This window comes from Poeciliopsis prolifica, unplaced genomic scaffold, assembly GCF_027474105.1.
Source record: "Poeciliopsis prolifica strain line A6 unplaced genomic scaffold, Auburn_PproV2 SCAFFOLD055, whole genome shotgun sequence".
NCBI classification, from domain to species: Eukaryota; Metazoa; Chordata; class Actinopteri; order Cyprinodontiformes; family Poeciliidae; genus Poeciliopsis; species Poeciliopsis prolifica.
Window position 1 is genome coordinate 1077154 of NW_026562430.1, and position 26862 is coordinate 1104015.

Here is a 26862-nt window from a genome sequence, read left to right on the forward strand (position 1 = left end):
GAAGAAAAATATAGGGAATGGAGGGAGGTAGGAAGTAACAAAGGTAGCACAGAATGATGAATATAAGGATACAAAGAGAAGATAGAAATACGGTGTGAGACAAGGACAGAAAGGAAGGGAAGATATTATTAGTGCAGAGAAAGAAAATGGCACAATAAAGGGAGGGAAAAAGGGAAGAAAAGGCTTTCTAGCTGCTTATTGTTAGCATTCATATGAACCGGATTACTAATAGATAGAACTTTGTAGTGGAATAATATTTAAAAATACACAGCTTAATTGAGTTGATAAGCTGTACTGGCTAATGTCACCATGAATGTTGCAAACAAGACCAGCTGGACTCTAAGAAAGTGCTGAAAAGTTCATCCTAGGTCAGATGAGCCTCTCCGAACCGGGACATGTGTGTGTGGATATGAATCCCTCATTATGCACAGACTCTGACAATGCATGTTGCTTGTTATCCAAATTAGTATTCAAGGTCTAGCTTGGCAGAAGGTCTTGGGTTGACAAGGGTGAGAACCTTTACAAAGAGGAGTATGGCAGCTAAGCTATTTTGGGGTATTGCATCAGAAATCAGAGTCACAGCGTGTTTTCAAGCATATGTGTGTGTGCGTGCGTGTGTTGGTAGCTAATAACAAGGGCAGAGAAAGACAAAGGGAACTGGTTACTTTTTTCCCCGGAGGCACAAGGTTCTGGTTGGTTTTGAGAATGTGCGTCAGAGCCTTCTTGATGTTTTTCTCCTTCATGCTGGACAGCACAGTCGGAGGCAGGAACAGCGACAGGCCCCACTCCTTTCTGTGGAGAGAAGATTTTTAACATAAAGCCACGCTTGGAAAAGAAAGTCCTTCCCCCGGAACTGGGTTAAAACAGTTGCAGCAGACAACCGGAGAAGGGATTTACTGACAAACTGGCTGTCAGGGAGGGAAAAAACAACAACATTGGACTGACTCTCTAAGGAGAACAGCTTTTTTCCTCTACTGGTCCTAAACTTAGAAAGAGACTTTGTTTGCTGTTGAGAGTTAGAACATTTTTCTAAGTTCTAACTCTCAACAGGGTGTCCTTATTAACTAACGGATCTTTTCTGGAATCTCAAACACATATTTTGAACTTACTGGATATATTTTAGTGAAACTTTCTGACTCTGTCTGGCCGTCATGGACAGTATGTACATCTGCAGGGCGGCCAGTCGCAGCGCGGCATCGTACTTGAGCTCCTGGCCGAAGCGCTCCAAGACCACATCGTTACAACACTGGAAGCAAAATGGTGCAAGAGTTTGTTGGAGAACAAACAGCACCATGAAGACAAAAGAAGAGGGAGGGAAAAAACACTATCCCAACTGTAACACATGTTGGCATTACGCTGTGGGATTTTTTCCATCAGATTTCCATAAAAATAATAAAGAATAAACTTTAGAAAATCATGTCTCCTTTTTTACAACAATAAACTAGTTTGTGTTGGTTTATAAACTCCCACAAAATTAAGCTCAATTTTGTTATTGGTAGAGTTTCGCATGTGTGAAAACTTTTCTGTCTCATTCTCAACCTTGGTGGGTTTAGATGCCTTCAAAGGACTACAACTTCCACTCTTACTCAACATTAAAACATCTAATTCTGTTACCTATCACCAATTTCTATCTGGTACCAAACAGTTTAGATATGTGGTCATTTAAAGACAGTTTTACTGATTCAAATTTAACTTTTTGCTCTCCCACAGCAGCTTACTTGCACGTAGAGGTATTCAAACGCCACAGCATCCCGACGGAGGAGCTCCACTGGGTCCCTGGGCATGAAGCTGATTCGAAAGAAACACTTCATTCTGTTAGAACCGGGCCTCTGGGTCACCTGGGTTTTTCAGAATAGGCAAACAAAGGAAAACGGTAATTATCTTTTGAAAAAAAAAAAAAAAAGCGTAGCATTTTCTTATAGGATACTAAGAGCGATGCTTTTGGCTAAATCAGAATCATGTGTGATCAGTTTGAATAGTTTATCAGTTTTGTCAGAGAATAATGACCCTTAAATACTGCTTTAGCAGAACATTAGGTCTGAACAGTATGGCATGAATATTAAAATTGTCCTCTTGTCATCCCGCCACCTCATTAGAAAGCAGCGGTCAATGGGAATTGGCGTGTGCCATGTGCTGCTTGTGTGTGCAAGAGCATGAGGGAGGGAGAGGGGTAATGCGAACTGTCACCCCTGCTGTATCAGAGCTGATAAATTGCACCCGGGTCTAAGTACTGTTTGAATACTGAGCAGTTATGCGAGTGTGTGTTGGACAGAAAAGGGCATGACGAGGGAAAACAAAACGTCTCTGACCTGAGTAAGCGTCTCCTGCTCGTGCAGGAGAAGCAGTTTGCTTCCAGAGCCTTCAGTCCTCTCCTCCAACACCAGGGAGAAATGCTCAATGCAGCGGATAGACAGCTTCTCCTGCAGGGTCAGAATCACTTCCTGGAAAAACAGGAGGAAAACAAATGGAACAGCAAAACAATTTATTTATTTATTTTTTTCAGTTAACAGACCATCTAAAAGAATGTAAAGAATACTTTTACCAACTAAAATCAATAAAAGCTCAAAGACAAAAATAGTTTCACCTTTGCAAAGCTTTTCCAGATATTTCATGGAATACATTAGGTAAAAACAACAACAAACTGCTGTATAAAAATTAGTTATACTAGATGAGCAAAGGTCTTTGTTTTTTCTTATCCATATAAAAAAAATTGATATTTTCTGCAAAGATCTTCACAATCTGTGAAACATCTGCTGAAGATCTGTTGGTCACCTAAGTAACAAACTTTGCACAAATATTTTCACCAGTTATAAGTAACACATCTTGAACCCACCTGATAATTTGTTAGAAAGCAAAACCACTTCATCTACAGTAGTAAAAAAAATATTTTGTGGCTAAAATGAGTTTTGTTAAGCAGGATCCATCTTAAAGAGCCTTTTTCTGATTTTGGCTCCAGGGTTTCAAAGGTGACTGGATTTTGTATTCTCTGCAAGTGTGGGCTCTGAATGATTCTCTGTCTGTAAATAAAGATACGGGAGCCGCTGCTAAGTTTGTCAAGCGTGCCCCAAAGACACGGCAAAGGCGCGCACCTTGATGGAGGTACTGCTATCAAAACGAAATGACTTTGTCTGCCCGTTTTCCAGGTAGACCTTCAGGACATTTGGCATGAACAGGAGAGAGTTGTCCTTCACCGGATTCTGCAAAGAAGGAATATCATCAGTGTGTTTTTTAATCTGCGGCAATGCAGTTTAATATGTGAAAGTAATTCATTTTGTGATTGTCTTATCTATTTTGCATTCAGCAAACTGTCTGTCTTAGGCGGAAACCATCTGGCTTTGCTATATAGGTCATACATAAGCATGTGTTTATTTGTGTGTATGTGCGTGGGGTGGTACTGACCGGGACCTGGCCATTTATAATGACCTCCTCAGCAAAGCGCACTTTGACCGGATTGGACTTCAGCATGGCTTTTTTGGCTGCACTGATGAACGCTGATTTAGGAGACTAACAGGCAGTTGTCCAAAAAGAGAAAGAGAGAGAGAGAGAGAGAGAGAAAAGATGAAGAATAGCATTTTTCTTTTTAAGTACTTCAAAATTCCAGCTAAGAGCCTTTTTACATGAAATTATTTTTACAATACTGGCTTCAGAATTAAACAGATGGATGAAGATCAGGACAAGAAATTTTAAAAAAGCGATATATTCCTAATCTGAAGAATTAGAGTTGCCCCTGTAAATCAACAGTGACCGGAATCAGTCAATTTTCTGCTATATTGATCCTGACCGGTGACCATCTGGCCAGAGCCTCATAAATCCGACCTTTTATCGATCAGTGAATGCACCAAATCTAAGCTCCAACATTTCCCTCTGACAGCAACACAGATTAAGTGAAAGTTGTTGCTGTCGGCAGAAGACTCTACTCTGAGTCAGTGAGGTGTTTAAAAATGAAAATGTATTTTCTGCTCCATTCCTGGAGCTTTCTGTATTTCATTCAGGCTATGGAAGAGTGAGAGAGAGCAAGACTTCAGGAGAGAATAGGAAGGTTAAATCTAACAACAAAGTTTCACAATTTTATTCTTCAAGTTCCAAAATCTACACATCATGGAGTGTGCTGGGATTTAAAACTTGGCAGACTTTTGTTGTTTTTTGTGTTACTGCAATAATCTCTAATGTCTATAGAGAACATATGCACAAAACAAGATGATAAGGTGACAGTTTACAAATGTCAACTCTGGCACTAAATGTTTTTGTACTTGTCCTAGAGTTCTTAAAGTTAAATTTGTTTTAACAATTCAAAGTTTTGTAAAATGTTCGGCTCAGAAAAAAAACTCTGTTATGCAGCTCTATAAAATTATTATTTGAATTTGTAGCAAATTAAAAAGAGTTGCTTAAAAGATAATTAATCTGTAGAAAAGACCATAATAGTTTTAACCCAAACTTTTTAAAAAAATAGCATGTGAAACTTAAATTCCAAGTTTCCTATAAAGTTGCCATAAAATGCTCTAAGGGTGTTTTCTCTTTTAAATTGACTTAAAGAGTTAAGTCAATTTAAAAGAGAAAATACAGAGACGGCCCTTCATGAAAGCCTTTTTTGATTTTTCTGCAGCCACTGTCGGCTTCTCCATTTCCCTTCTGATAAAACTTTAAGTGGAAAGTTAAGGGTTTTTAAAGTGAGCTTCTATCAAAAGGATTACGATGGTTGTATGTTTCCTGCATCAAACAACTCTCTTGGCATCTTCATTTAGAATAAATTTCTCTTAAATGGTCCTGGATGCTGAAGCTAATTGCTTGTTCGAATGGGGCCAAGACCAAAGTGGATTTCTACAAACTGAAAACAGCTCTTACATCAAAACGTCAAAGTAGTTCATTACATTGCTACATTATTGTGACCCATTAGAAGAGATATTAGAATTATTTACACTGAAAATTGAGGCAGGAGGCTGCGCATCATCAATAATTTTTCTGCCAGAAACTTGTAAGAAGTGTATAAAAACAATAAAAAGGCAGTAGGTAGAAACTCTTAGGTTATTTACCACATATTTACTCTGATAGGAAACACTATACATTCATTATTCTCAGTCCTTGTTTCACACAGGAAGATTATTGATGAGGCACTACATTTATTTCCCATGTAAATAATCAAACTTTCGTTGTAATCAAATAATCAAAGTGGAAAGGTTTATTTAAAATGTAATAAGATGAACTGCAATGATATCTTGAAGGACAGACTTATTTATTTAGCTACAGTCTCTGGGAACAAGTAATCTGATTTTAATTTTTTTTTTCTTACTTAAAAAATGAGGTTAATATTACTGCAATATTTGCACAGGTATTTTTTAAAGGCCATAATTTCAAAATGACATTTTATATGCAACATGTGATGGATTTGAAAAGTGTAAATATGACATAAAAGCAAAAATATTAGAAATCTGTGTTAGGGTGAGTAGTTTTTCATACCACTTTGACTTCATATTTAACAAATGTTATGAAATGTAAAACATTTTTTTAAAAAAGTATGAACTATGCTGCATTAAAAGTTGATTTAATAAACAGCAGTTAATCTGCAGTGACTCAATGAGCATCGCAGTCAGATTAGGCTCGCAAGAAAACACAATAATGAAGCTCTGGCCAACAGATGATTGAGCTTCACTTCAAACAGGAGTTAATTGTAATTAAAAGTGTATATGCAGTGGAATTGTATTGCATAATCTCTAAAAACAAATAAATTGACGTTACTGGACTAAATTGCCCAGTTTGGGGTTGGCAGTTTTTAATGTGGATCTCAAGTATGCATTTTTTTTTTTCCATTTTTTGCAGAAAACATAATTTGTTTGAAAGCAACAGCTGCTATGAAAACAGATAATAACTCTTGTGTCTACTCACTGGATATGGCTGAACAACAGTGAGCATGATGGACTCTCTGCAGCTCCTGCAGCCAGCACACGGAGAAACAAGCAAGTCAATTAAATCACTACAGAACAAATCACCAAGAAACGACGACAGCCAACAACAGGAAGAATATGATTAGCTCAGGTGAGGTGGAATGAAACGCCTCTGGCGAAGGCTGAACTGCTGTGGTTCAAACCAGAGGCTGTCAACTGCACAATCATTAATCTTTCATATTAATTTGAAAGGCTAAAATGCAAAAGTGATTTTTGTGAAACAGGGTTTTGAGTTGGGGTAAGCTGAGCGCATTAAATTCTCAGCGTTATTTCTTCTGAACAGCACCGGAATAAGAACGGAGCAGATGAGTGGAAAGCGTTGCTAATACACTGCAAGAATTTCTCTGGAGTGACACTAATAAGTGTCTTGATGAAAATTTAATGATTACGAGTTTAATCAGATAAAAAAATTCCTTACTTGGCTCTTTTTGTTGCAGCGATAAATCCTGAGACTATTCAGTTTGGTTTATATTGTGCAACTTCACAAGACAAAGTCATTCCACTATTTAGTTATTTTGTCAGATCGACCTCCAATTATGTACAGTCAAACTAAATTGAAGATATGATGCCTTTGAGTTATTTATTTTGAATAATTTCTCCATTCTTAGCAAGTATGCGATGACAGTAGAAAGAAGCCACTCCCTTCTAGCAGAAAGAAACTCATAAGTCATAAGGATACATTTAATATTTTACATGCCACTGTTTAGTATCAAAAGAGTAGTCATTCGAATATTTATGTCTGGGCGTCTACCTGACGAGATCGATGACTCGTTCCCTGGGGGCTGAGCTGACTGGTTCATCGTTTATCATGATAATCTCGTCGCCCGGCAGCAGCTTCCCTTCAGACGGTCCACCTGCACGCAGAAAAACATTGAGCCGAGTCATACAGCTGATTATAGTCCTCCTGTTGGAGATAAAGCTGGGGAGATTAGATTTGAATGTGATGAACTGAACTAATGAGAAAGTGTGCACATACGCTCAACAAAATGATTCAGTCAAAATATGCTACCATTGACATCGAAGCGTTTGGAAGAATCAGTACAAAGTTCCAAGTTGGAGAAGCATTTATTAACCTGTTAGATAGCTAACTAGCTGCCATGTGCACAGAGAGATGAACTCCTTCACTTATACTTTGCTTTACAAAACATAATCACTTAACTAATTTTTTGACACATGAGCTTATCTTTTAACACATAACAGGTGTGAGAATCTGAATTTTTCAGTCAACCAATCAGCAACGCTTACAGGAAGAGAGGAGACGCCAACACATTAGTTAGGTTCACTTACATTCTGAGATTACATTTCACAAGCAGATTTTCATGTGTGACTCTGACACTGACCTGGTGTGACAGAACGGACCACCACCGGTTTCTCACTACCGGCCACGAACCCGAAGCCCAGGACCGGGTCCCGTCTCATCTCCACTAGACGAGGGGCAGGAGGGAGGCCGTCCAGGTGGACCTCCTCCAGGGAGCTGCTCTGGGACCCTTGGCTAGAAAAAGCAAAGCAGAAGGAAACAACAAAAAATATCAGCAAAATTAAAGTGACCTAAAATGAGTCAGCAGACATTTTCACTTCCAAATGACATTGGGGTTAATAGGCAAGATGGCCGCTGTTGGGATACAGCCTGCCCCGCTGGTTGAAGGAGGCTCAATTAAAGAACATGTTCTACATCAGGCACATTAGCGAAAGATTAATGAATTAATCTCCAAAAAAGGAATAGTTTTAACACAAAGAGAGAACAATACAATGACAATGTAGGACTTGAGCGATTACATTAGGTGTCCATAAATCACCTCTTTGGCTCACAAGAGGAGCATTTTAAGCAAAAAGGCCATTTTGCCTGCTGCATTCATAAAACCTCCAGATTTGTGATCTGGAACCAATTTGCCTCCTAAAGGCATATAAAATTCTGCAGAATGGGGCAATTAAAAGTGCTCTGATTACTCAATCAGGTCACTATAATTCATGCTCAAACTGGAACAAACTCATAAATGTCTGTTTTATATTTTGGAAAGGTGTTAACGTCCAAATTATAGCAAAGGTTAATTCTAGATGGTTCTAATCCTGTCACTAAGTTACAAACTTATGCAAAATAAAATATTTTAAAAGTTAATATGTATAGATACAGGCTGTTGGCTGTGGAGTTATTAGACTTTTGCACCAAGAAGTTATAATAAGCCAAGTAAACTAAGTAGGATTTCTACAATTATTTTAAAACTCTTTCTGGACATTTTCAAGAACCAAATATAACAAAAAGGATTTGCAATTTGAGCTAACAAATCAAATAAATAAGTAAAGGAGGAAATTATTAAGTCATTTGTAAAGAATTTCACATTTCCACTTGAGAAAATGTGACAAACAGAGCTGGGTTTGTTTTAATTGGACTCTTACAACATTTTCTTGCAGTAAACTAAAAGTTGATCACGGAAAAGTGCATGAACTCATTGGTTTTCTAAGTGAGTATGAATTGGTTACAAACTGACACATGGTCAGTATGAAATGTCCTGAACACAGTCGCCATCTCCACAATAAGGAAATGAGTTATTGTTGGTCCTTACAGTTGTAATTATGTCATCTTGTAATTAGAGTAATCTGGCATATTCAAGTAACAAACAGATGTTAAGAGGATTGATGCTTCAAAAAAGACACTAAACACGAATATGAAACATCAAAATATGCTTACAATGCTTTCATTAACCTGAGTTTTAAATAGACAATTTTTAATAATAAGGTGAGAAGAAAAAAAATGTTCTGCTGTGAAAGACAAAATGAAGAAAATATAGAAATGCTATATTTAAGTTACTATATTGTTTCAGTATATCTTTCTAAAAACACAAAACAAGATAAATCACATGTTTAAGTAACTTCCTAGGGTAAATTTTGTTTGTGTAGTTACCTCTCTTTCATCTTGGTGCATCTCAAATATCCTGAGGAAGTTCGTTTTTCAGTTTAATGCGTCAGGGAATAAAGCAATAAAAGTGATGCATGGCCAGAAAAAGCAACTGAGGCACTTCAAGCTTAACAAAAGTGGCTGCCTTATATTTTTGTATTTCACTTGCAATACGCCACTATTTGTCTCTTGCACAACTTCTAAAATAAGTTGAATCAGATAAAGATTCACATTTCCCCGTTCCTTTCCTGAATTGCGAGTCATTGCAGTCACCTTCAAGGAATCACTAAAATGCAAATGCAGCATTTAATTGCACATTTGGTCCAGGGCCTGAAATGTTTGTCTGAACGACACTGAGCATGCAGAATGTAGGTTATTGAACGGGTCATGCACAATTTAAGTGGAGGTAACTCACTCTCAGTGCCTCTAAATCACTTCCCTCCTCTTACCTTTTTATGGCTTAGAAACCTCGCTTGGCAGTCTTTGAATTTGTTATAGTAGGCTTTTATTTTGATAATTATGACCGTATGGACTTGCTGCGTGAAAACTGAAAGGACCTTAACTTAAAATCCTCCCTCATGATCAAACATGGTCCAACACCATGACTTTAATCCACATCTAGCAGTAGGACAAAACTGCAAAATAATTCTGATTAAAATCAATTAATAATTAAAAAACAATTTAATCTGTCAAGACTGAAGCAGAGCAGCCCCACAAGAACCAAAAACACACAGACTTCTACAAAAAAGATAAGAAAGCCACACAACCTATACTTCAGCAAACCTCTGCCGCCTAATTGTTATAAATGCAACACAGGATGAGGTTTTTACAGCTCATACAATTTTTTTCTGTTCTTATAGAAATGGATAAACCCGAAAAGGTTAGGAAACTGTACCTGTAGCTTTCTTTTAATAACAAAAGCCTTTCATTTTTTTATGATTCAACACAAAATTATTCTCCTCCAGCAAAAATTTAAATTCTTTGCAGTCTTAGAGGGGCAAAAATAGAAGCAATCAAATTTGGGCTCTTTAATGAATTTGGGATGTGAAACTGAGCAGTTGTAAAACATTAGGACGGAACATACTTGGTAAAGAAGTCCCGTCCATCTCTGGTGTTGTTCATGCTGTCCCAACTGTAAGGGGGCCCCTGAAGCCCTCCCCAGGAGCCCAGGCCGGGCGGGGGCCAGCCTGACGTTTTATTCCTATGGCTACAAGAAGAAGCAAAGAAAAATCAAATGCTGTCTGTGCACAAAACATGACAATAAACTAAGTTTGAAAAAAAATGACCAGAAACCATGAAGAGATGATTCAATGTATATTTGTGAGACAAAAACTGATCTACATGAACTATTTCTCCTTTGTTTGACCCTTATTGGATCGATTTTTGTACAAAGTTTCCAATTCAAATTTCCATACTTTTCATGACTCAAACTGCAAGGCCATTCATTTTAGTTCAAATGTGGAAGTTTTATTGGGAAGCGTGTGCCTAACTGCGTTTTAGTATGAAATCAGATGAAACTTAAATCTACGCAACTCAAATTTTCCTACATTCAATGCAAAACTGTTAAAGCATATGAATGTCAGCACCAGTAAAAATAGATAAATAAACAAAGGAAGAACTGACGACTTCTCAAACAGTCATTTAAAGTTAAAATTTAATAATCTTCCTTTTTCAGGCCTTAAAAGTCCACTGGTTCTTGGAATGTGTGTATTCCAATTTCTATACACATTCATTAAATACTACTATCAACAATTACTTTTTTAAATTTTGGGGGGATTTGCATGTGTGGTGAAGGAATTTGAGACTATTTATGCTGTAAAATAAAGGCACTGATCAATAGGATACAGATCAAAATCGAACAATTTTCCCTTCACGACCTAGTTTTGAGGAATTCAATAAATGAATTAACTATTTTCCATCTGTAAACCTATGAAATATAGTCTGTACTTTTACCAAAAATGTTACTTTGTTAGATTCTATCTTATCAGAAACTGCTGCAAATTATGAATGAATGGAAATCAGTTCTGGCAACAAGCACTGACAAAAGTTAATTACTCTGGTAAATGTGGGGTAAAAATTGTAAAACTGGCTTTAAACTGAATGTTCAGTTTGTCAAAAATTAAACTGTTATTATTTTAGCCTTTGCCAATTTATTTATAATTGGAAAAGGTGTAATTAAGAATGTTTGGCTTGAAAATTTGGATTTACAACGTTGGGTTAAAAAGAAAGGTTAGAAATTCTTATTACAGCTTTAGTGTAAAAGCACTTGAGGCACATGCTAGGGATTAAATGATATACATTTATATTTAACTTGTTTAAAACATTAAATAGGAAAATGATTAAGTATTTTGTCAGAATTCATATAGATTTTAAAATAAAACTTGTGGACTCCCTTGTAAAAGCTAAAGGTACAGTTTAAAATCCCAGTCTAAGTAGGTCAAGGGGTTAAATTCACCCAGCTGTGAATCAATATGCATTTAAAAAACATCATGTAAAATTCAACTAATGTAAAAAAAGCCTATTGTCTTTCACAAATGGGTGGACTTTTTATGTTCAGGTTATAAAATAAGGAATAATGTTAATAATCTCAAATATTTCTCCATTTCTATTCACACCTGGAAAATTCTTACATCACATTCCACACTTGTTAAGGCTGCGCTGAAACACGGTTCGATTTACAACAAAAACAAACTCCAAGCAACATTAAAACAGTTTCTGTTGTGGGACCTTCTTGTTTCAGTAGACCAAAAGTTACTGTGCGGCGCTCCGGTTTAGAATGCACCCAGTCCAATTACTGCGACTCCTCGTCTCTCTGCGAGGCTCGCTGTGTGGCTTAGGTCTGCTTAGTGTAATCGACCGCAGTCAAACAACTGCTCATTGATTCTGTAGCTTGGCAATCAATGGCTGCGAATACGAGCGCCTCTGTGGCTGTCGCACACCAGAATTATATGAGCAAAGCGAGGGAGAGAAAAGTCCTTAAGTGACAGCTGACTCGCTTATTGCAGATTATACTAACAGCGTTGGTGATGGAGAAGAAGAGGAGATGGAAGAAAAAACTGAAAAACCAGACATATAAATAATCCTAATGAGACAAAAATGTTGAAGAAATAAAAATAAATGTTTTCTATGTATTCTAAAATCAGTAATCAAGGAACATGAATATGGAGAAACTCAAAATAAACAAAAATGCCTACTATATAAGAACATCGTCACCGTAAGAATCCAGATGATTGATTCCCACACTGTGCTGTCGATGGGTTGGATACATCTTTCTGTCAGGCCATTGCTTACAGTGGTTGGAAAATAAAATCCAGACCAAAAAACAAACACAGGTCTTCCTGCATGCTAAGATTGATAAAACTGGGACAAAAACGTAAAAATTCTGCTTCCAGTTGTGTATGTAAACAGTGATATTCCAACGGATCCATCAGTAAAAGGCAATAAAAAAAGTCAGAAATCAGGGCATTCTTAAAAGCACCACTTTTGGACTTCTTTTTCATTCTGTTTCAATCCGTGGATTTCTCTTGGAAGCGTTTCTGCTCATCTGAAGCGATCCAAATGAAAAAAAACGAGGGGGAAAAAAAATCCCAACAGATCCACCGCTACCACTGCCGAATCCCAATCACAGGCTCTCGTGTTCGAAATATCCAGTGGCCGTGGTGTTAACGGTGATGCAGATCCCTTGTGTGCGGCCAGACATTCATCTGTATTTGTCATTGTGCTGCTGCTCAGAGCAGCTTTGGTCCAAACTGAACTAAACTGCTGCGGCCTTGCCTCCTTTATCCCATAATCCCTCTCATCACAGAGAAAACAAATCCACGCTATGTGTGTGTGTGTGTGTGAGTATTTTAGCGTGTGAGTCTATCCAGCTGTGTGTGAGGGTGTATGTGTGTCACAGTAGGATATGTGAGTTTTACATAGATATTACCTGCATTCATTCAAAAACCCTCATGAAATTGCAGCATTTTCTGATAAAATGAATGTTGCTAACATCACAGGTGACAGCCATGAGTTTTAGTATCATCAGTCACATGTATTTGTTATTGAAGTTCACTAAAGTCTTGCAACAACTATTTTCACAGGAAGATTGACTATTATTGCATTCCTGAGATAAGGAGAGACAAAAAAGATTTACAGATGAAAAAAAATGCAGTGGGGGTTTTCTTCCACGCTTTTTAGAAAATAAATTGCAGAATATGTTCATAAGACAGGCGGCAGACAGAAGCTAAACACAAATAGGATGAAGGTTAACAAGAACTGTTAAAGCATATGTATATATATATTATATATATATATATATATATATATATATATATATATATATATATATATATATATATATATATATATATATATATATATATATATATATATAATGTCTTAACAGTCCACCATGGAGTGTTCATCTGAAGCTGAAGTGTCACAGACATACTGTATTCGGAGTACAGTAGGTCTTTGACACTAGCAATTTTCCCTTGACTCATTTCCCTTCAAAAAGATGGAAATCCAATATGTGCCCAAAAGAAAAAAACAAACAAACAAACAAACTGGTACCATGTTTCAAGACTTGTGTTGGCAGAAAAGGACAGCATATTGACTTCTTCCATCAAATTAATCAATTCATGTTTCTCAAAATCTTTGCCTCAGGGGATCAATTTTCCTCAGCCGTCCACTGTGTTTTAGTCTGTGAACGTCACAACACAAACGCCATGAACGACTCCTTCTTTCTTCGACACATGGATTAATCCTTTGGGAAACATTATTTGTAATGAGACTCATTCAATATTGTTCAGTCTGTAATGACAAACTATTTGGTGCGAGGAAGACAGTGGCCAGAGGTAAACCTGGCAATGAAGAGGGCGAGATAAATGCAGATGTTGGCATAATTATATGCATTTTATGTAATCAATTTGATATAATTTTGTATACAAAGGAGTATAATGCCTCTTATTCTGAGTTTTCAGCAAAAACTGAAACCTGATGATCCTTTCTAACAATACTTTTCCCTTCATTTAATTTTCATTACTAATCTTACAAAAGAGTGTCATTACAGCTATTGATAAGGTCAAATCGTTCATTACCTTGTTTAAAAAGCTGACCGCTGGATTGCTCTCATTTTCTACACAACACACATCCTCTTGCATAACCACCTTCTCTGTGTAAGAGGTTGCAGTCAATGAACCACCCTTGCACCTGTATATGTATTTCCATGCTTCAAAGAGATGGAAAAAAAATGCTGAGCAATAGATGTCCAGCCTCATTTGCTACCAAAGTTAATGGTTACTGGGGTTGTCAGGTTGCTTTTTGCGGCATCATATGTCAAAACTGGACACAATGCAGCCGAGCCAGCTGGCACGGGGCATACTACTTAACCACCGCTCCAGTCAGCAAGAATGTGCTGCCATACACACAACACATTCCCAATAAACCCCTCAATTCAAATATACTGCTGCTTTGATTTAGATCCTTGTTGAAATCTAACTTGAACTAATGCACTTCTACAATAGTAAACTCTGCAGCTTAAAAGTCATTATCCATAGGTCTAATGTTCCTCCTTAGAGGTTTCAATCCTTAACTCTCATGCAAAGCCATGAGTAATGTGAACGGTCCCAAACGCATTCTCCCGTCCGAATATACAATCCGACTCATGAAGAATAAGGAGTCCTCCGACAGCTGGCGTGGGCCCTACAGAGCCCGGAGCTTATCGTTGTCTCTGGGAGCCATTTTGGGATTACATGAAGCAACTGTGTCAGCTTAAATCTGCAAGGAAACTTTAGGAGCTTCTTTAAGACAATTTATGGTGTTGCACTCAGACATGTCAGCTTATGTTTTTTCTGTATTTTGCCTTGTATTGTGTGCTGCGAAACTGCATGCAAAATTTTCCCGTATCTACTGTGCACTGCCAGTTAGCAGGCTGAAAATAGGCTTTTGCCTTTACTTACAAAAAAAGGTCTCAGAAATTTAAATGAGAAAATGTGCAGACAGCGCAACTAATTATCCAGATGATTCTGGATATGATTATTTTATGTTTTCAGAAGGGATTTTGCAATGCATTGTGCAATTTTAGCACTAAAAGGGCATGTTCCATCTCTATTTTTAATAAAAGCAGTTAACGTGAACTGCAAAATACTAAAATGATATATGTCTATTGACTTTGTTTCTTGTGCTTTTTTACATAAACACAAACTTATAGCTCAAATACTAATTGAAATCATTTACGAAGATATTTTACGCCATAAATTTATACTGACCGTTTTTGGCCTTTTGGATTTGAACTCTTTCTGTCTGAACAAGTTGTGACTGTACATCTTACTTACTTTGACATGCCATTAGATCACTGAGCTCTAAAATTATGACAGTCTATGTAATAATTTCCAATAAAACCAGAGAGATCTGATTTGTTTCAACATTTTACTCACACAAGATATCTGTGCAAATTGAATGGATTCGCACAAAGGCAAAGAGCTCTCCCATTAAGTTTTACCCTACATTGTAACAATAAAACTAAAAGCCATCTCCCCCAGGTTGCCCTCTCCTGCAGATTTCTTGGCCACTTTTACACTCTACAGAGCATCTAGGGTAATTTCAGTTCATGCACAATTCAACGGGAAACATCCCCTTTTCCTCCATTTACTTTCTCAGCTGCAAGTGTCCTGGATGTGACTGAAGATGGCAACTGCTTTTAGAAGAAGTTGTAGCTTAAGTGGTCTGGTGGAAAATACAAGACGGATGCATGAAAAATGTAAAAAAAAAAAATTGTTTGGGTCACTTGCCTTTCAGCTTTTTCTTTAAACTGAGCTGAGTCTGCTTTTTTGACTCACTCAGCCACAAGCGACAACAGCTACGAAATGGTGTCTGGGAAATAAAGTCATTTTCTGCTCCTGTAGCATAAAAAATAAAACAACACCTGCCTAACCTTTTCCACATCTGTCATAGTGAAGATGACATGTTTTAACACTGGAGGCTCATCTAAATTAAGTAGATTTGTAATTCTGTCTGAACAAAAGTGAAACTATCTGACATTAATCTCTCACACAAATTGTCTTAATTGGCTTGTTAGGCTTTCTCCATCTAACTCATTACCCTCATTAATTCTCCAACTTTCACACAATCTTTGCTCCAAGCATGACAACTCCAGCCTCTGCTTGACCCTTCCCCCATCCAATCTACATCCACAAGCCTCACTTCTGTCCATTTGCTGCCCTCTTTTTCCACTCTGCTCTTCATAAATGAAACATTGGTGTATGTTAAAAAAAAAGAAAGAAAGAAAAAAAAGGGAATAACAAGTGCTTTCACTTCTAGGGCAATGCTCTGTAACCTTAGTATCCGATTACAAGAAGCTCTGGTCTGCAGGCCTGACGTAATTAAATATGCACAAAAAGAAATTCCTTTTTGTGTCCCGTTAAAATCCACTCTGCAAGTGTCCTGGATATGGTGCAGGATGTTTGCAAAGTATGCAGAATTTTTCATCTAATGTTGGAAGAGTTTTGCTATGATGTAAAATTGCTGGAAAAAAGTTTTTGGACGTCTCATTAATAAAACATTTTAAAATATAATGCATGCACAAAAATGAAGCTACAAAAACTGACCTATAAACTAACCTTTTTTTTTTTAAGAAGATGGAAATAATCCCTGGTCTCCCACTTATTACAAAATAACATGCATCTCACAAGGTCAAATAAAATTTAAGGAAGCAAAATAACAAAACAACACAAAAACCAAAAAATAGATCATTAAGGATTGGAGCAAAGAGAGAGGGGTCTATTATTAATCCTCCTTGGACATCTCTCTATTTATATACCACAATCATGTATAAAATAATTTCTAAGAAAAACTATATATATCAATATTTAATGTCAGAGTTAAGAATTCAGAGAACCTTGAGCTTTAGGCTTGTCAATGGGGAGAAATGATGCATGTCAAGTTATGGCCCACTTGGTGATCCCTATTCTACAATTTCAATGACACTGACCTGTTGAGCGTTGGCACACAGCTCCATGGTACTCAGGTTGATTATCATGCATTGCAGCAATGCTGTCATTGGACTCTGCTGTGAACAGTATGCGTGCATCTTGCCAGCAGACAAAAGCGTTGACAAACAATATAGACGTAAAGAGACTTTAAGTTAATGTGGTGTGTTACGGGTATTAAAATCAAAACTGACCTGGTTTGTAAAACAAATTGCTCATTGTTTTGACCAATCATTGCAGCTTCACTGCCAAAAGGCCAAACGTCTTGCCGTTCAAGGAAGTTGACTCTGAATGCAGACTGCATGATGCAAAAAGAAGTCTCCAAAAATCAAAAAATATTATATTCAGTCGCAGTGCAGACTTTTGCTACTGTACCCTCATGTCAACTCTCAACCAAGTCCTTATTTGACAAAGGTCACAACAAGCGCGATTAACAGTTTGTCACAAGCCAATAAAAGGAACGCACAGTGAGAGGGAAGCTGATCAAAGTCAATGTGAATCTTGAAAGAAAACTTGTTAGGGGGTGAAAAACACTCAAGGTCGCCAGGAGGTTTGCCTAAAAATTTACCAATTGCTGATCATTTACCAAATTTACCATGTCCAGTCTTACAACGGTCCAGTCAAAGTCTAGACCTAAACACAATCTGCCGTTCCAGGTCATTCATCCATCCAATATGAGTGTCAGCATTTTCATCAGTTGATGGTGTGTGTCTTTTTGCAGAGGCAAAATTTTCAATACTATCAACCTCAAAAGCAGCATCCGTTTTATACCAACTAACAATCTTCAGCTATTAAAAAATATTATTGATGGATTTTATGGATTTAATATTCTAAAGTGAAATCGATTTTTTTTTTCTCCTGGATTTAGCCTTATGTGACACCATCATCACTCTGACCCACCTGATGTATTCATTTGTATTTCTGTCAGCCATAAAACTGCTATAAGTACACAAGCCTATCCTGCTATGTGATGATTGTGGGTAAATATTGCATTTTTCATGCTTCACTGTGTGTAATTAAGTCTTCCCACTGCAAATATACTGTTCTCTGAGACTGTAATAAAAACTGAGCTGCGCTTGTGGTGATTAGTGGGATTGGGAATTTTATATCCCGTAGGCATGAAACCCGGCTTCCTAAAAAAAAAAAAAAACTTTTTTGGTTTTGGTTATGGAAACATGCCAATGAGGATAATGGAATAAATTAAAAACTCTATAAAAACAACGATTCTTCCAAAATTCATCCAGGTAGTGGTGTGGGTGTTAATGGGAACTTTCATGCTGCTGATTTCAGAGCAACTTCCTATTTGTTATGCGACTAATTTTAAGACAAGGTATATAGTTGATAAAGTAGAGAAACAATGTACAGACAGTGAACAGAGTGGGGATGTTTCAGTATGTACACAGTAAGCTACATCAATCTCAAACGTCTGAACTGGCTAAACCTTTGACCTCTGCTGTCTTATATAACCACACAACTCCCAACCTAAGCAGCCAGACTTGTGTCTCATCCACAACTATAAAACATCAAGAGTATACCTTTTTTTCAGTTTTTTTTTTGTTTTATTATTATTATTATTCCACCATGTTCCTTATTTATCAGATGATGACAAAGCAAGTCAAGAATTGGACAGATCTTTCAAGGCGAAAGAACATGCTGCTCTTTCCTAAACTAGACTCCAACTCTATTCAAGTAATTCAACATTACAGATTTCTAAAAGGTTTGTATGAAGTAAAGATTGCACAACTGGATAAAGATGTCATACTTTCAACAGTCAGTCACACAATTATCAAAAGAATTGAGGAATAACAGCCCTCAATTCTTAGCTATTAAACTGTGTTTTAGGATATAGTCTTTAACAATCACTGTCTCAAGAGTTATGTATGTTAACAGTTCCCAGAATTTGTTAGTGTGGTCAGATAAACTTAGCATGTTCCATTTGCTTGTATGTATTTTAAATGGAAGGTAATAAGTACAGTAGGTCCCTGGTATCAGCGGGGTTAGAGACCACGCCCCCTATTTTAATAGTGCAACACATCAAATATACTTTAATATGAATTTATAGGTACAGTGGAAACAATCTTGGCACTACAGCAGAAGTTAAACATTAGTTTCAATTTATTTGAGCTTTTGAGGGTGCGCAAACACCAGCCAGTAATGTCAAGTAGCATAAACTGACAGATTTGTCTGTGTTGATGGCACAGTTCTTGAGCCCAAAGACCTGACTACCTCTACTTATCCAAGTCAGCTGGAGGGAGTAGTGCAACAGCACTGCTTTTGAACATGGGGATACATTCAGTTGTGCCATAAACAAAAAGACTGAAAGAATTACAAACGACAAGAACATCTGCAGTCAAAACTCAGGCGTCATTCTGCAGGCTAAAAATACCACAGCAGGACAAGCGTCACTAAACGCTCCATGAATAAGATTACACAGGAGAATGGCTGATCATTAGGATGAATGAGAAACACTTAAGCTCACATTGTGCTTCCTGAATCATAATGTCAGAGAGAAAATCTCTTAAGGCGCAGAGTATGCTTAGTGAAAAAATGGAAATTAGCATCTAAAAAACTGAAAAATAAAAAGTTAAACAATGAGAAACTGAACACACTCCCAAAAATAAATAAATTCAGAAGTGCAATAACCCAAAGCATTTACATCTCTCTGCAGGAAAGATAGAAAATCTTCTCCAGCTTATCTGCAATTGGACGTAGCAATTGTTGGAGGAAAACCCAAACATCTGTCTCTGTCTTGACACTGGAATGAAAACATCTGTATAACTTAACAGATCCAGTTGATGGAGAATCTAGAACCAGACTCATAGAGAGCCGTCTGACTTTTTCCAAGTGGGAAAAGTTGGCTGCTTCAAATGCAGTTATAGGCTGCTCCAATGAGATAGTCCAGGTTCATGAAAGTTTAAACCCTACATACAGAATGCTGCATAGATTTTGTTTAATAAATATGAAATTACTTTGGACTGTATGTGCATGTGATACATTTTATTTGTTTTGACTTTGGCTTAGAATGTGTCTGGATCCCTGGGGCATTTATTGCACAGACCCAGTTGGTCAGAATGATTTGCTTCTATTGATTTCTTTGACTGTAATAAAATGTTTCAAGAACTGGTGGTAGTCTTCCCAAGAGATAGGTCAGTGGGTGAAAGCTGTATGACACTAATACAGCCAATTCACTGTCTGGCTTATAGCTTCTGTATGAAGCAAAACAGTTTGATTCTCTTAGATTGGCATAAAGTTAAAATGTAAAACATTAAAAACAAAGTCAATAATAATCTTGAATTGTTTTGTAGCTTCCTCTTGCTCATTTTTCTAGGCTCATTCTAACATTTCATGAAATAAACCTTGAATGCAAAGTCAGAAAACTGACAAAATTTTAAAAAGCGCATTTACTAAATAGCAGCTTTTATTATAGAGGTCTTGAAACTGAACTAACAATTTAAGTGTACAATAACCAATGCTGTTAATTAGTCCAACAATCTGAGTATTTACACTAAAGTATTAAATCTTTCCTTTTTCTATACACCTTGCAAAAAGACTTGCTTTTGATACAGTTATTCTGCAATTCAGACAGACTGCTGAAGAAGATGCTGTCCTGTCCACTTGTTCTCATTCTCCATTTATGCATTGCAATTTGCAATTATTGCTCCCATTTATTTTGTCTTCTCTCAGAGATTCTGTGGTTTCATTATTAGAAGATTCTTGAGTGGGCACTTTTTTTTGTTTCGCTACTTTTCGGATGAAGCCATTTGAAGTGATATTACTACCATACGTATACTACCATGTACCTTTAGTGTTCCTGTGTGTTGCTGTCTGTTTTCTGAATTACATAATTGAAATGCTGCTATATTTCTTTCCCATAAAAGCACCTAGTCAAATATTTCTGTATTTATCCATGTTCCTTGACTTATCTGATAAATATAGAGATATTAAAGTTGTGCTCACAAATTACAGGGACAATGATTCGAGTGATTAAGCCTAAAAACAGTAATATTTTCTAAAAAGTGTTGTTATGGGTTCGATTACAAGCCAAATACCAGATCTATATGTTATTATGATGTGCGCTAGAGGAAAGAGGGGACGAAGTCAGCAAACAAAAACTCCTTTAGTCATGTCATGGTTACAAAAAAGCATCTATCTACTGATGAATCAAAACCAGATGTGCCTATGTGTCAGCTCAGCAGTGTCTTCTTCAAACTAAGACTTCAGTGGGACATGTGCACAGGAAAGACATGCTGTTTATTCATGTTACATTACATTTTATGCTCTCCCATTGGCGAGAGTTCAATAGAAATGTCTCATTTTTGAATCAGCAAACAACTTCAGTCAGCTTTTGGCTTGAGGGAGATGATGAGGCTTCCTCTGAAAGCTGTTTGTCTTCGCTGCGAAGCAAAGACGAGGGAAGGAAGTTCAAATCTTAAGAGTGCAACAAACACAACGGGTTAGTGCATCATTTGCATGCGTGATTAAAACTGGTTACATGTCAAAAGGGGAGCTGGAGCCCTTAGCTTGACTTTCTGCGGCACTAAGAGGTGACGGGAAACTCAGGGAGGAAAAAAAAGTGACGATCATAAGCTAGCAGAATATTAGTGTTTGCCGGAAAATGAATCTCTTGAGAAGATACAGCTGAAAAATGCAAGACTGATGAAAGCAGAGCTGATATCTTTTATGAAATAAGCTCTGTGGGATAACAAATGTCTCCTACGGCAGGCTGAATTAAACTTGCGAGTCTATGAAAGCAGCCCGTTCCCAGTATAAATTATAAGCAGGGACCGTGCAGGGATAAATGGATGGATGAGACGCAGAGAGTGAGAGAGAGACGTGTGATTTTATGTGTAAGATGAAACAGCCAGCTGAGTGTTCATGTTGGCGACCTACCCTGCACTGATCACCGACCAAATCCCTTAGGAGGATTATCCAGACTCAAATCAAGAAAATTGTGCAACTTTAAGGGTCAACAGCACAGTGAGAAAAAGACAAATGAGGAGGAGGGGATGGCTGAAGCGCATCTCTGCTTCATAAAAAATTACCTTTGTGATGTTTACTGTTCAAAATAAAACAAATTCAACACTATGAACATACTTGCAAGATGCTGAATAAAAGAAAATGCTATTGGAAAGCAGTAAAAAGTGTGAAAATGATAGTTTAAGTGTATTAACTGTTACAATTTTGCTTTTGTAGGCAGTCTGTAACGACATGATGTTGTGGAAACTAAAGAAAATCACCTGTGCCACATTTACATGCATCTCGCTATTATAAGTTACAGTTTTAACATATTTTGTTATTTAAGTGAATTATTGAAACAATGCACTTTAAAAAGGTTTCCCCGAGACATAAGGAAGAACATCAGGCCCACAGCATGACAGATGCACCACCATGCATCACAGTGGATATGACACTTTTACAATTATTCACCCTTTGTTGTGTTTTCGATCCCCAAAGTTAAAGTATCAGTCCTGTTTAGATGCTTACATTTGCGATAGTAAGACAGTAAAGGTTTCCAAACAACCAATTTGCCTGTAGTTATTATCTATTGGGTGTTTTTTTAGATCCTGTGATCCCAAGGTGCCAGTTTTGTCCCATCCCTCTTCCTGTCGCTTCTTGTCAAAAAATGACAATGAGAACCAAGTTCGTTTTGGAGGAGGAACGCAACATCTGGGGCACATCTTTACTTGCATATTGAAATAATATATTTTAATACATTTCTTAGGGCTTAACATAAACCCAAAATGTTTAAGTTTAGCGAAGAAAATACCTCCATAAACTGAATCTATATTAGTACTGAGATCCCAAATCTCTCAGCGTAGTCTGGCTACAAACAGATGCAGGATAGTTTAAGACTGAAAACAAAGGTCAGCTTCGAAGCCAAAAAACCTGTTTATCAGTGTTGGACATGATGGATTCAGCTGAAAATCCTAAACAATGATGAACAGACATTCCTCAAAATGACACTAAAAAAATAATAGAACAAAGGATGATGAGATTGGCAGGTGGTGTTCATCACTGCAATGTTGCTCATTACAGCACCAAGTTAATTTGATCAAAGTGCCTGTCTGGGATAATACACAAGTAAAATCTCATGATGTCTTGTGAGCCCTATTAAAGCAACTAATGGAGCCACAGTTTAATGAACTCTGTCCTAGATCCCACAATGACTCACATGGCCTGGTGAAATCAGCAGCCGTTGTTGACGCTGCGTTGTGACAGAAGCTTGATATTCCAGACGAAAAGGCTGAAAGATGCAGGGCATCTCCTCCATATCAATGCGGACGGAGCTAGTGGAGTTTTCCCAGAACACAGAAACAAGCTCTCTTAAATCATATAAACAATAATCCCCCGTAGGGTGACGTCATGAACATTTAAAGACTTCTGATGTTAATTTAAAGGGATAACAATTGCTAGTTGGAGTCTTCTTCACCTCAAGTCTGAACTCTTGTATGTAATGAAAAAAAATTTGGCTAATTTATACCAGAATTTGGTGACTGTAGTGTAAAATACAAAGATATGAGAGATGAATAGAGATCAAATAGGGTCAACACTATAACAATGGGGATACAAGTGGATATACTCAGTACAGGTTGGTGTAATTTGATCCAAATGCTAACATGATATCATAAATGTGCTAACATTGAACGCTGTGATGATTGTTGGACATCGTCTGTCAATGTCCAACAGACATTCAGACAAAGCCCAGACAACGGCAGAGACGTCAACTTTTTCTAACGAGACAAAAATAATAATAATAAAAAAAAATAGTAACGGTCATAAAGATATTAAACAGGATATAAAAACTGATTAAATAAAATCACTGGAAAAATCTTTTTTTTTTTTCCACACTGAGAAAAAACAGCACAAATCAAGCATCGATGTGGGGAAGTTGAGGGATTTAAGTGACTAAACATGGTGTGGTTGTTAAAGAAACTGCTGATCTACTGGAATCTTTACACACAACTATCTTGCAAGTTTTCAGAGAATGGTCCCAAAATAGAGAAAATTTCCACTAAGAAGCAGTTTTGTGAGCAAAAATATCTTGTTGATGTCAGCCGAGAATATGCACACCTGTTCGAGTTAATAGAAATGCAACAGCAACTCAAATACTTTCATCCAATTCCACTTCAGAAAGAACAGTTTTAACACTCAGTTCTTAAGCTATAAAATAGACATTTTACTTGATTTTATTTGACATTGCCAATGTTTAATATGTAATTTAACTCCAAATATATTAGCTTAATAGTGCATTATAATCCCAAGCATTGTCATATGGCTCTTGGTACAATGGAGCTCTGCCCTAAGAAGTAGCAACATGCATTTGGCACACATTGCTGAAACCCAATACACTGAACACAAACAAGCAGTGCTGGCTAGTTTCCCTGCCAAAAGCCAACACAATGAAGCCAAGAAATGCCCCACACAGCAAAAGCTGATACAGTTAGTGTGTCTTTAGGACTCATAGACTAGAATCTTGAAAGAGACGGACTGGATTGATTTCCGTGAAACTAAGCCATACGTGAATCAACAAATATCAACATTACTATTAGAATCGACAGAAGACGAAACAGGTGCTGTTGTTATTTAATTTCCCATTTTATGATGAACGATTCATTTCCACTGTTGAATTATGATCATAAAGTGTTTTTTGATGTCTACAATTCAGTTTGTGCTTGTACACCAAGTTACAAACCGTCATCATGACATGCAAGAGATGCACACCAGCTGCAAAATTCCAGATAAAGGGTGGGTTTGGGAATCTTCTGCATGGCTAACACAAAACAACAACAACAACAAAAAACTGGAATTGGTTTCCTTTGAGAAAAACAAGGGTGAAGAAACACTTCTGCATAGAAATTGCAGCTATTAATGCAAATGAGGTATCATAAGAAAGAATAATGTGAGTACATCCTCGACTGTTCTCCTCAGCGCAACGCTGTCATCTATATCAACATGATATGGTTTTCCATTTTATGTGCTGTTTGTGGGGGAAACCACAGGAAAAAGTGAGTGAGAATCACTTTATACTGTGATCACAATGAGCTTTTAAAAAAAAGATCATTTTTAAACTATTTTCTGGAACAAAGAGAACATTTGGAACTAAACTATTAGTTATTTTATTATGAATCAATAAAAGACTGATTCAATAAAAGATTTATGAATCAACAGATTGATTTACAAATCAATCTTTTATTGTAACCATATATCAAATATCTAAAACCGGAGCTAAATATCTTAACTCATATCATCCACATATGTTCAAAGAGTCACTTTGAATGCTGATGTGGGCAGGAAGGGTCTCTGAAAGCAGTCAGTCTCACAACATATCTGAAGAGGCCTCTGACATAAGACTGTCGATGTATGACAGTCCCATGACTGTCATGATGCGCTAACAGCTGACTTTACGGCCAGTAAAGATGATATTCCATTACCAACTCCTCAGGGATTTGAGACTGCAGTTCAAATAATATTTAAGCTTCTGAAATGTTAAGCAACTACTCCCAGTTGTAAAAACAAAACATTGCTATGGTTATGCATTGTAACATTTGTACAAAAATTAAAAAGTACGTGCAAAAATCCTTCCAGCTGCACAGCACCAAAAACAAAGGGAATAAAAATGATCTAAACCAAACAAAAAAATCAGTGATATTTAAGAACATAATACTTCTTACCATTAAATTCTAAACATATTTTTCACAGAGCTTTGCTTTTAAGATAATGAGCAACTCAAGGTTACAGAATAAGTTCCAACCAACGAATAAACCCTCTGTATAAGGTCATACAACAGCATGTCGAAACAGATGTAAGTCTTTAGTTTGAATAGGCCATTTCAAAATCTTATTTTTGAGCCATTCTGAAGTAGACATGTTGGTGTGCTTTTGGACACCGTTCTGCTACATAACCCAATTGTACTTGAGGTTAATGTCAAACTGATGACTAGATATTATCCTTGAGGACGTTCCACAAGACAGCAGACATCAACAGACAGGATCCATCACTTAGGGAAAGTCCTCAGTGACAGGTTATGGTCAGTTAAAAGATCTCAAAGGCAACTCTGAATGATTAAAGGAAATTCAAATGTCTAAGAAAAACAAAATCATTGAACTTTATCAGTATGAAAAGAGCTACAGCAACTAGTGAAATCAAGCAAAATAGAAGAAATCTTTTGGAGGTAAATATTTTCGGTAACACTGTAAACGTCTCAAGAGGGATTCATCCCCACCATCTTCAAACACCCTTGTATTTTCAGTAACAGTGTCATCATTAACAGATAAAAGCTCTGCTGCTTTTATCTGATGTCAAAGATGTTTCCTACACTTCAAGTTTCTTCATCTTATGGTGAACTTCTTATATATAGTACAGTTCTGAAGAAATATACAATTTCAAACTCAAGTTACCTTGAATAAATCATGTAAATGATCACAGGTGACTTTTCTTCTCTTCTTTTGTGAAAAATAAACCCAGATCAGTAATAAAATTGGGTGTTGAGGGTTTATTAAGAAATTCATTCAAGATACCCATTTTCTTGATTGTAATTTTTGTAAATACTATAAAAAACACTTTAAGCTTCTAAAAATATTTTTAAAATCCATGCATGCACTCACCCAGACTGTTTTGGCTTTTTGGAGAAGCCAAACATGTCCACATGCTCCTGTTACGGAGCTCTGCGTCCCAAAGCTTAGGTGCTCCTCATCAGCATTCTAATCCACATCTGAATCCCTTCAACATTTTACGACCGAAAACAATCCAGTGCCAGCCCAGCTCCACATCTGGAGTCAACAGAAGTCTGCTGAATACGGAAATTTCTTTGCATTCATGAAAATGAACTGAAACGGAAGCAAGAACAGACCAACGAGTCGCTCAGTCCGGCGGACGGACAGTCCCGTTTCTCTGTCATCACTCTTCCAAAGTGATGACGGAGACAGCAGGAGTTATCTTCACCTCTCTGCTCTGTCCAGGAAAAGGCAACAATTCCTGCCTCTCTACACCTGGACGACTGAGACTGCAGAGAGCGCTCTGTATGTGCTCCACATCCCAGAGCGCGGGGAAGTGTAGCGAT

At 37.1% G+C, this 26862-nt stretch overlaps 1 protein-coding gene across 3 annotated transcripts in view; it reads right to left on the minus strand.

The window, feature by feature from the left end:
* Positions 1 to 26862, minus strand: part of LOC129379042 (FERM and PDZ domain-containing protein 4-like) — a 45680-nt gene that overhangs the window by 8627 nt on the left and 10191 nt on the right. Inside the window, exons 1-11 of one of the 3 annotated variants that reach the window (XM_055059593.1) lie at positions 26408 to 26822; positions 9917 to 10039; positions 7280 to 7431; positions 6691 to 6793; positions 5881 to 5926; positions 3400 to 3504; positions 3090 to 3197; positions 2310 to 2441; positions 1719 to 1838; positions 1110 to 1246; positions 666 to 792 (exon numbers count right to left, since the gene is read on the minus strand). In XM_055059593.1, the coding sequence (XP_054915568.1) occupies positions 666 to 792; positions 1110 to 1246; positions 1719 to 1838; positions 2310 to 2441; positions 3090 to 3197; positions 3400 to 3504; positions 5881 to 5926; positions 6691 to 6793; positions 7280 to 7431; positions 9917 to 10039; positions 26408 to 26442 (1188 nt within the window). In that variant the 5' untranslated portion in view covers positions 26443 to 26822. Of the gene's footprint in view, positions 1 to 665; positions 793 to 1109; positions 1247 to 1718; positions 1839 to 2309; positions 2442 to 3089; positions 3198 to 3399; positions 3505 to 5880; positions 5927 to 6690; positions 6794 to 7279; positions 7432 to 9916; positions 10040 to 12026; positions 12253 to 26407; positions 26823 to 26862 lie in introns of those variants that run through there. The other 2 variants (XM_055059591.1, XM_055059592.1) reach the window with 2 other exon arrangements.